At 37.3% G+C, this 11,838-nt stretch overlaps 1 protein-coding gene across 10 annotated transcripts in view; it reads right to left on the bottom strand.

Annotated features, from left to right (window-relative positions):
• Positions 1-8,369: 8,369 nt before the first annotated feature.
• Positions 8,370-11,838, bottom strand: part of diaph2 (diaphanous-related formin 2) — a 444,886-nt gene continuing 441,417 nt past the window's right edge. For 8 of the 10 annotated variants that reach the window (XM_036568916.1, XM_036568915.1, XM_036568924.1 and 5 more), the window contains one exon: positions 8,370-10,581. In XM_036568916.1, coding sequence (XP_036424809.1) covers positions 10,514-10,581 — 68 coding nt within the window. In that variant the 3' untranslated portion in view covers positions 8,370-10,513. The remainder of the gene's footprint in view (positions 10,582-11,838) is intronic. The other 2 variants (XM_036568920.1, XM_036568925.1) reach the window with 1 other exon arrangement.

Below are 11,838 nucleotides of genomic sequence, written 5' to 3'. Positions count from 1 at the left end.
AAGGGGTTAAAAAAGCAGTTTTGTATTACAGTTACAGTTTTAAATACATTTTAAAGGTCCTAACAAACTAAACAATTGATTTATGTCAGCTTTTCAAAAACACAAACAGCTATTCCTTTAAAAGCTATCAGGCTCCTCTAATATGCGCAGTTAGGCTCTAAGTTGATGTATGTATTAAATGAACTGAACTTAATGAACTGAACTACTAAAATACATAGAATAAAACAGATTACACACATATCTTACAAGCTTCAGTGTTTAATCAGAAAAATGATTGAATTTTTTAACTTAAAAAAAAGTAAGTAACCTGGTTTCCTTAAAATTTTGAGTTCATTGTACTTTAAATAATAAGTTGACAGAATGTAAAACACATATTTTTGTTCTGTTAACTTACTATTAGAGCCATGCGATGGACTGGTGACATGTCCAGGGTGTATCCTGCCTTCCACCCAATGACTGCTGGGATAGGTTCCTGCTACCCCCGTGGCCCAGAAGGATAAGCAGCTTAAAAATATGTGTGTGTGTGTGTGTGTGTGTGTGTGTGTGTGCTATTAGAGGTTCAGTGCGAGTAAATAACCTAGCAACCAGGTTACTTACTTTTTTAAGTGTATGTGGGAAGTGAATGTATGCAACTGTTAGCTTGGTGCTAACATGACATTGCAAATCTGATAGAGACTGAATTACTTAGCTAGCTGAATCTAGTGTTACTGTAGTAGTGATGATCAGATATTTACAAACAAATGGGTCCCCAGCAAAGCCAGCATATGTTGTGTTTTGAATGCTGGTATGCAATAACTAGCTAAACCAGGACCAGACCAGCATTAACCAGCAGAGACCAGCTGAGACCAGCATGGACTTTACCACTAGTTAGGTATAAACTTTTTGTATTTACCCTGATTCACATATATTAATGCAGCTCTTTTAACATTTTAAAAAATGAAAAAATAATTTAATTTGCAGTAAAGATGATGATCCTTTGCTGCTTCATAAATGTTTTGATATATTATTACAATATTGTCACAATAACAGTAGCCATACAATAAGGTGCTTGATACAATCTGCGTGTACTGTAAATGTTTTCCCAGAATTCAACACAAGATGAAGTATAAAACTGTAAAACACATTTAAAGTATCACATTGGATTTAACACATCATTGTAGGAATTCTTTATTGTGTCGCATTACATTCGAATTGTAAGATTCCAGTGTATCAGGGTGAAACCACACACACAGTTCAACCCAGCTGACTTGGGAAAAGTTGCAGACAGAATGAGCACACCTCTGTGGTTCTGTTTTATCCTAGTTTCCATGCTGCATTTCCAAGTAGGCAGACTGCAAAACACGTCAGAATTATGTTGTATTCCTGCTGACGGCTGATCGGTCAGAGTATTAGGGAGAGGGGTGCGTGGGGGTGTTACCCCCTGTATGTTTGCAAGAAAGGAAATGTGTGCGAGTTTGTGGGTTTAGTGAGAAATGAAGAGGCAGAGTGTGTGTGGCCCAGCTCATCTTTCAGACTCTGACAGCGCTACTTACCTAAGTGCAAAAAATAATAATAAAACAACATCCTACCACTGCTGCACATCTCCATTCTCATTACCGTCCCCTTCCCCCCATTTGTCATACCACCCATGCAAACACATATGTATACACATAAACAAACCCAACTGCTTTGGGTGGGGTCTCCATCCTTCACCTTCATTTCAGAAGAATTAGCTACTGCATATTCAGGCCAGAAAGCAGCAAGAAGAGAATTCAGGTTCTCCATCCTTCTCATATCTAATGAGCTACCCAAATAGGCCTAGAGAAATACAGAAGACCTTATTGCTGCATGAAACCTAAGCCTAATTACACAAATCCAGTACTTGAGTGAAAGTAGAGATATCCTTGGAAAAATATTCCAGCATACATCCTCTAATTATTTAAAAGTAATTGTTTTTAAATGTACTCAGTAAAAGTATCGTAAGTAAAAGCACTGTAAGAGATTCTAATGATCCAACATTTCTCCTCATATCTTTAGTTTACGAAGGTGAAGAAGGACATAGTAAAATATCTTTTTTTAATTGGATAATTATTTGGAGTAAGAAGGTGGTACGTACAAATATACTCTCACTAAAGGAAAGTAAAGCAGGAAAGCAGGAAAGTAAAATAAATGGTAAGGAAAAACTGTAGTAAGAATAGCTGCTTTCTTTTACAGCCTAGATTTGGTTTTATTTCTCTGTAACAGACAAGTACATACTATTTAAGAGTCTTATGTCTGTGGATCACTTTTTCCCCATACAGCTCCCTAGTATTTTGAGATTTTTCTTATTTGCATTACTGTTTAAACATGTGTCATTACAGTAAAATTCAGCTAGACTGTCTAATTACTTACTGTCATTTTATTCCAAATAATAACCTAGTATTTTGGAGTTTTTACCTCACACTTACCAAGTTAATGTCTGGAACCAGTTGGGCATTGCAGTATAATTTAGTTAGACTACATTCCAACTTACCATCATTTAACCCAAAATAATTGCCAAGTACTTTGGCGTTCGTGCCACACTTTTACCTGTTTAATTACTAGAACCTTAAAAGTGTTACACCGTTAGGTATAATTGGTAAGCTATGATTGGACATTCAGTATTTAGGGGAGGGATTTAGTGAAAGGTGCATTATGACTGGTTTGAGTTATTTGTGAAAGTGCATCATATTTGTATGTATATTATGAAAAATATAGTTTTACTTCAGTTTTGCAAAAAAAAGTGGAATAAAATGTTTTACTATGAATTGTAGTGAAATGAAAGCAAAAGTTTCAAAAAATGAAAATACTTCATAAAAGTACAGATTAAAAAGTACTGTGTAGTAATGAAGTGACTGTCCACCAGTGCAAAGCAAAGTGGTTCAGTCTTTTGCAATTACACTGGTTGTAGTGGCTCAGCATGAATGCAGTTGGACCAACAATGGAAATGACAAAAATGATTATAGTAGCAGATCTCTCACTGGCCACAGCAGCTTGTCTTTGGTTTTTTAAAAAGCCTCCATCTGTGTGACTGTTCTGGCAGCAGGCAGAGAGGAAAAACAGCCATGATCATCCATAGACAGACAGCTACACACACACACACACACACACACACACACACACACACGCTCAGAGAGGGGGCATGTGGCGAAGGATTATATCTTGATTTCTCCTCTCTACACACACAGTGCAGGGAAGGAGAAGCAGGGACATTAAGAGGCAGGGACAGAAACATATCACACATTCCATTTCAGCACTAGTCTAAGGACAGCTCCCACATGGCAACCACATGTGCTAAGTAGGGATAAAACTGTTCACAGTTCAGTTCAGCTCTTCTCTCTTTCTCTTTGCTCTCTCATACACTTACTGACCATTTTATTAGGTACATCCACATTGTATCTACGTTCATGATCCATTTTATCAGGTCCACTTACCATACAGCTGCAATTTATAGTTCTACAATTACAGGTTGTAGTCCTGTATTTATGTATATATTGTTGGCCTTTATTTACCCTGTTTACAAATGGTTAGAACCTTAACAGGATCACCACTGATCAGGTATTATTTGGGCGGTAGATTATTCTCAGTACTTCAAGGACACTGGCATGGTGGTAATTTTAGTGGGTGTTGTGCTGGTATGTGTTGATCAGACACAGCAGTGTTGTTGGAGTTTTAAACACCGTGTCTACTAACTGTCCACTCTATCAGATGGAACTACCAATCTTGTGGATTGAAGTCAAAGACGATAGCTCATCTCTTGCTGCACAGTTTGTGTTAGTCATCCTCTAATCCAGGGGTGCACAACTCCTGTCCTGGAGGGCCTGTGTCCATCACAATTTAGTGATTTACCTGCTCAAATACATCTGATTCAACTCATATGTTAATTGCCAGTTTTAGTGGGTGTGGTTGAGTAGGAAAACTACTAAAGTGTGCTGGACACCAGCCCAGAGTTGTGCACCCCTGCGCTAATCCTCCATCAGCTGTCAGTTTTTGGACAAAGAACACTCTTTGCTGGACATTTTTGGTGGTGGGCTATTCTCAGTTCACACTGAGCTGTTTACAATCATGTCACTGGTTACCGCTGTGCTGAGAAAGATCTAGCACCCAAATAATATCTGCTCACTGATGATCCTGCGGGGGTCATGACCACTTATGAATGGGATAAAGGGGGCTAACAATTTGCAATCTGTCATTGTAGAACTACAAAATGTATCTCTATGGTAAGTGGACCTAATAAAATGAACAATAATAGATAAAAGGTACTTGTCCTACTAAAGTGGCCAGCAGGCATACACATGCAGAAATGTAACGTGCAAAAGTCAGAGACCCCCATTCATTTATTTAATTCCAGTCAAACCACCATTTGAGATATGTTATGTAAATAATAATTATTATTATTAGCACTTTCATACAGTAAAAATGCAGCTTAAAGTGCTTCACAACATGGAAATGTGTAATTGCATGCAATGTGTGGAAGAACATTTAACATGTAACATCAATTGTGCTTCGGACTCCCACAAGCAGATGAATCTGATGTTTGCAAGTATGTCAAAAGAAAACTCAGTCGAAATATGGTGAAGGACGTGTCTTCTGAAGAAGTAAGAGAATTATCTACTATTGTCATCATATCTTTACAAGTATAATGCTTATTTTTCATTTCAGACCTAAACATCGAGTGTGAGCTTCTTTTTGAACCTGGGCATTGTGACGTTATTACGTACAGACATATGACGTGGTCCAAATACTCCCAATACTCCTTTTTCAGCATCAGGAAAAAGGCACAAAACATAGACCGTAGCCTCAAAAACTAAATATAATTTTAAGATTGCACTTTTAGTATTTAGTGTGCCCACTCTTTGTCTTTATTACAACTTCCATTCTTTTTTATGTCCTGCTTCTCATGATCCTAGTAATCCCAAACACATCCAATGATATTGAGGTCTGGACTCTGAAAACACCTGCAGCTTCTTTGTTTGCTTTGCAAATTTTCCTCTTCTTTGTTTATTTCCTTTACTCAGTCGGGGCTTCTTGACAGCTACATATCCTTTCATACCCACAGAGCTTTGTCACCATCTGGAAGGATGGACAGAAACACCTGTGCATTTTTAAGATCTCAAGCAAGCTTTAAGTACTGTTTATTTGACAGCGACAGTTTTGGTGGTCTGCCAGGTCTTGCCTGGGTGTTAGGAATCACATTGTACCTATATCTGTTAATAAAACCTGAATTTGGAATTTGGAAACTCTTGTTTTACAACTTACTATTTCCACCTTTATGCAGGTGGACTATCTTGTATCTAACATCCTAATAATAACTTGTTTGCTGTTGTGACTGGAAATTAAATGAAGGGTGGTCTCTCACTTTTGCACAGTACTTTATGTACACATGCACACAGAGAAAATAAAAATCAGATCTCATTTTCTTATCCACCTCTGATTACACTCAAATCAAATGTCAATTGTCAAAAGAGCACAAAACAGTCTACCGCAGAACATTTTATATTTAGCATTATAAATGATGATTCCATTATAAATGATGATTGCGCCTGCTGCAAACCTGTTATCCACAAAATAACAGGCACTCTTACTGTCAAGTGGAGTACACAGAAAGGAAATAATACAACACGCACACCAAGTAGTAATACATTGGCATTATCTTCAGCAGACAGTAGCTATACTTCCCAAAATCACCAGTTCACTAGAATGGATGCAATTCATGTAGCATAAAGTACAGAGTGGATAAAACCATTTCCTGTCTGTGCCTCTACAGCTAACACAATTCACTCTAAACCACAGCCAAGTAATCACAAAATGGAAAGCGTATAAAAGCATGAGAGGTTAAGCTACCAGCAAGCAGTTTTACAGGTATGTACAATGCAATTTGTTATCAAATCAACGCTATTCAATAGTTCTTGTTGGCATAAAAAGGCAGAAATGCTTTGCAGTTTGGCCATTTTTGAGAAAAAACCTTATCCTAAGTAAACAATAAACAGTATGGGAGCACAACACTTTCCCAGTCATTTATGAAGAATTTATAAATCATGATCTATTAAAGGAAAAGACGAATACAGTTTCATTAATGAATTAAGAACACACACACACACACACTGGAGCAGTCAGTTTCCATATGAAAGTAGTTGTTATTTAGGATGATATTCTGTTACATACCCATGAACAGTGTGCATAACCACTTACACTTTTTGTAGTCACAGAAAAGAAAAAAAAAATAAATGTAAAGATGTTACAAATATAAATTGTATTCAAGACAATGACACATTTAATGTTGACAACAAAAAAGGTAGGCAGGGCTATGGCAGCTTAGTACAATAGTACAACATCCTGAGCCGGGTGAGGTTCTTCTTAGCCATTTACTTTCGTCTAGTTCCTTCCATCAATTGTAATGAGAAGGAATGAGAGAAATGGGGGCAATTTGGTTGGTGTAAAAGCTGTGAAATACTTGTCTGGATTAGTCACTGCACACACAAGCTTTTCACTTTGGCAATGAATTATGTGCAGTTAAAATGATAACTGCGCCAGATCAGTGTGTAGACTGCTACAGTGTACCATTCAGACAACAGTGACAGTTAATCCAAAATAAAAAAGGAACTCCATACATACCCCTGCCTCCTTCTAGGTTTTATTTTGTAAAGTCATATTTATGAATCAATTGGAGAAACCCATGTAAATCCATGTAAAAATCAGGGAAATGAGAAAAATGTATGTATGTATGTAAACATCTTATCTGAAGGCTACCTACATAGGGTCTTAATGACACACTCATACATACTAAATAACATTTTTAAAAAGGCAATGCTTGATTGTTTAAGAAAAGATTATGTCAGTATTTTCAAGATGTTTCTGAAGTAAAAGACACTGTACTGATATAAGGACACAAAGTGATGAACATTTATTTGTTCCATTTTTAAAACTGTTATAGAACTTATAAGGCCTACACCATATATGGATCATTCTGCCAAACTAGTTTATTTGGGGCACATTTACTTTAAAACAATGGAATCTTACAGCTCACCATGTGGCCATGAGGGACAGGGATGCAGTCTCACTTTCTGCTCTAAAATGCAGGGGTGGGGCTAAAAATAAGCTTCAAATATGGGCTAAAACTCTCTGTGCCGTGGTAAAGACGTGAAACTGTGAGACAGCATTTTTATTTAAAAATTAAACTCACGATAAAGCTAAATCTTTCAACTTCACTGTCAAAAGAAAACAAAAATCTTTAAATTGAAAAAAAAAAGTTATTTTTACAAGTTTAAATTTACAGTCTAGGGGTTAGGGACAACCTATAAAAGATGATTTTGTATATATTTAGCTTATTACTATCTCAATGCCTTGGGTTTAAATAGATCATAATTTTGTTGTCATAAAACTAATTAAGTGATAATTTTTCAAATATATAATGTATTAGCAATACATAAGGAATGATGCTATATGAAAGTGTTATAAAAGGAACAAATGTCCATTACTTTAATATGCTTATGTCAATACAATGTTATTTATGTGATAAAATGTTTGCCATCTTGTAAACTGACATAAGCTGTTCATAAATACTCAAGAAAGCCTTTTTTCCATGTTGTCCAATGCTTATGCATGTGTTAAAAAGTCGTTCTTTATATGTCACTTTCAAATAGTCTGTTATCAAATATATTATCTACAGCATCAATGGGGCTTAACAATACTACTGACTGTGACTCAAGTCAATCATATACAGGTCTAAGCCTTTTAAAATGACCACTAAATTTTTCTAATTCAATGAACATCACACATGTACAACATTAGCTTAGCACAACAATCACTAGGGTACGGGTAAATCATTGCATGGAGTAAAACAATGGCATTTATTAGAAAAAAAAATGTTTTCAATTATAAATTGTGTCTGCTAGTAGTACTCTTCAATATGTCATAGATATTTGCCGGTTTGTAGAAATGACCACATCACAATTTCATAGCTCTGGAACATGTCTAATTGGAATGCAATGCTGCAATGGACATCCTTCTTTTTTAAAATTACATTAACGTGAGTTACAAAAAGCAATAATCACTTCTATTTTCATCGCAGTGAAAATAAATCATGATGTGATTTTAACAGGTTTTAACATTTAACCAACCAGATGAATCAATTTTATCCCTTCAGTAAAAACAAAATTATTCAAAGATAATAAAACATAATACATAAAATGTAATTTCATTGTCTTTTGTAACAAAGAATTTCAAAAAGAATTGCAAAGTTGGCACATTTATCAAAATATATCTAATCAAAAGAATATTTCTGTGCATTAGGAATTTAAACTTAATGCTGTCTTTTTGTGTGTATATATATATATATATATATATATATATATATATATATAAAATGGTTTTTTTTGGGAGTGACCTATGCAAGTACGGTATGCTGCAGGAATAAGAGCAGAGTGAAGTTTCAAATGCATTACCGAGGGTGGATGCTGTGATTAACATTAACATGAGTTTTAAATAGCAGTCACTCTGAGCTTTGAGTGCAGAGAACAGGTTCTTTTGTGTGACGCTGGAAAACAGTCAAAGGGCAGCTTTAATTAGAAAAGCAAATCAATGCCTTGAGCTGCACGGCACCTCCCTCAGCGCTGTTTCTCCTGAAGATCACATGGCATGTGAAGGGAAAGCCTTGGCTGTTCCTGCTTTTTTTCAGCACAAGCTTTCTGTGCCTTGCTGACTTTTAGGGGCTTGGGTGTCAAGAAAAATGCATGCAGGTTTGCCGAAGACTGTGGGAGCCTGAGGGTAGTCATAGCAAGAGGGAGAAATCTTTGCCTTCATATTATTTTATATTAATAAAGAAGATTGGACATCCACAAGAAAACAGATTAATTCTTATAGGCTTGTGACTTCACGAAGAGTTTTTTTTCATACATTGGTATGGAAAATGGACAAGAAGCATATTATGACGAGTGATTACTCACGTCAGAAGTGAAAAGGCGGGAAGGCAGAAGCCGGATACTAATAATGGGGAAAGCCATGACATCATGTGAGTGCATGTAGCATTGTCAGTTATTCACCACTCTTCCCATTTCCCCTTTGTAGCCAGCCATTTCAATGGACTCTTACAAGGGGATGGCGACCCTCCTATTCTTATCCGTTAAACTGTGGATAAATACTTTGAGGAAGCAAAATGCTGAAAGGAAAAATGTACTTTTAGATGGTGAAAGATCTACGATGAATTAAACTTGATGGACACTTTTTTTCATTATGCCATTCCAGACATAAGACTTTCAAAATAGTGTAAGGACCAGAAAAGGTTAAGTTAAAACCACTGAGCTTGGTCAGGGCCAGTAGCACACCTGACAAGGACTTTAAAAGTCTATCACAGAGATCTGCACTTATTGTAATTTTTCTTGAGAACAGACTCTGTTGCACAAAAGAATAAACAAAAAGAAAGGCAAAAGAAATCATGAGGAAAGTTGTGATAGGTTTTAGAGGATAACGAAATGCAATGCTTGCTTCTTTCTGGATATATGGTCATGTGTGTTTGATTCATATGTGCTAGCAGCATTGATGCATGCGAAGGATATGCTTGAAGTGTTTCGATTAGATTAAGCACTCTCATCTTCCTAAACCACTTCAGGTACCATGGGGCAGCTGAAATCCACATGACTAATGTCTTCTCACAAAGCACACGCATAGAGCAACAAACCTAATATAAAACCACACTTTCCTTGGTGCTACATATACTATATGTCACAAAAGCACAGGTGGGGGGAGTTGGACAGGTAGTTCTAGGCTGCGAGAGATTATGCAGTGAAAGTCAAAATTGTTGTCAGGCATGTGGAAATAAAGCCAGGTGCAAATCAATCAAGCTAAGGTTTTGTTCAATCAATGGCAGCAAATAAAGTCCCTTGGCTGATATGCATACACAGCCAGGCAGCCCATTCCGGCATATCTGGCCTTTTGTCAACAAGACAGCAAGGCGGCCTGCGTTTGTCAAAAATCCAATAGCGCAAGATCAAACTGCATCCAATCAAACATTTTTGAACATTCACAGACAGTAGTGTGGAGGAAGCCAGAACAGGAGAGCTTTTAGCACTGTGAGAAGCTGAAGATGAAAACAAAACCTCTACAATCAAGACAATGGTAAAAAAAAAAAATTGTAAAGCAATCTCAAATTCAAATGTTAAATAGGCCCTTTATAAAGAGAGCGAGTGAGAGGGAATACATATATATTTCGTATGTAAGGCAGTGTAATAGTAGCTATTCCATGAAGCAGTGTGTCTGAAGCTGTAATCTTCATCTCTGAGTGTTCTTTGTGTGTTTGTGTATATGTTTGTTTGATGTTTTGTATATATTTACGTGTGTGTGTGTGTGTGTGTGTGTGTGTGTGTGTGGAAGGAGGGGTTGTGGGGGGGTAGTGGGGGGTGGTGGGGATCAGGCCATGCTGGAGGGCACACACAGCTCAGCACCGTCCCTGTTCAGGCCTCCTCAGTGTCCCCACTCCTGGGTCTTTGGCACTTGGCTAACGTCCGCAGCCGGCCAGCAATCATCGGACCATAGGGTTGGCGTTGTGTCGTGAGCGTGACCTTTCCAAACCAGTGCGACGGTTGTCTGCTTGGAGAAAAAATGAAGAGAAAGAAAGTGGGGGACACAATAAAGAACAGTTAGATTCAATTCAACAAACTGCGACAACAACAAAAAAAGGCATCAAGAAACAACAGAGAGAAGTAAGAAAGCAAGAAGGCAAAGAGGGGAGAAGCATGAAAAGAGAAAAGAGGAGGGAAAGGAAGAGAGCAACAGCAACAAAAACAAAGTGATTAAGACGAGAGCAGCAGGGAGCAACGAAGAAGAAGAAGAAGGTTTGGATTGGGTCTCCGTGTGTCTGGTGTCATAGTAACTCTACTGAAGATATCCAACTCCACGCTCGAGAGCTCCTCCACCTACCTCAGCCAGGAGAGCACACACTTAATGCGCGTGCATACACAGCCCTGAGCGGCAAAGGCAGAAGGCAATAATGCACACAAAGCAGCTGCACATACTCATTCAGACACTCATAGGAGGCTTAGGGCTGTGGAGAGGGGTACCTGAACACACAGAGCAAGCCAGGATTCTAGTATATTCAAAGGGAAGCTGCTGTGCTTTCTAAATCCTGATACTGAGAGTCCCTCTCTACTTACACAATGTATTGAATTTAACAGCTCATGAATTTCGAGAGTGTTTTTATAATGTTTTTTTTTTGCAGAATGTTGATTTGACTGGTTTAGTATTTTCCATGGGGAAAAGTCATAGAATTATACCTTTTTTTTCTTTTCAAATAAAATACTTTTTTCGTAAAAAAGTTACAAAGTATCTGTGCAATTCCTTTTAGTTTAATGATTTTAAAGTCTTTAACACTGTAGTCAGTGGACATGCCACCAAACATGCGCAAACACTAATATTGCAGTTACATCTTTAAAAATACTGTTGTACGACTCCTCACACTACGTTCTTCAACTGTTTTAAATCTCTATGGTTAAAGAGTGTCTGCTAAAAACCTACATATGATTTCAGTCATACATGTAGCTGTATTTAATACACAATTTCCATCCTGAAGCTCTCTGAAACCCTGAACAATATTAAATGGGCAAGTGGTACAAATTGAGAGAAGAAAAAATTTAATGTGAAAGGGAGAGACAATATGGGACATTATTTATAAAACGGGTGGTGTTAGTTATCTTATGAAGATGATCCAGTGAAATGTGTGAACTGTTCCCACTGTTTTCTGATGGCTGTTCTCACATTAATCTGTAAAGCACACAGAATATATTTTGATCCTCCTGGTCATCAAAAGGGCGGCACAGTCATACAGTGACAGACAAATAGGTCAAAACT

This window comes from Colossoma macropomum, unplaced genomic scaffold (genome assembly GCF_904425465.1).
Source record: "Colossoma macropomum unplaced genomic scaffold, Colossoma_macropomum, whole genome shotgun sequence".
Lineage (NCBI taxonomy): Eukaryota > Metazoa > Chordata > Actinopteri > Characiformes > Serrasalmidae > Colossoma > Colossoma macropomum.
This window is presented reverse-complemented; position numbering and strand designations above follow the sequence as displayed.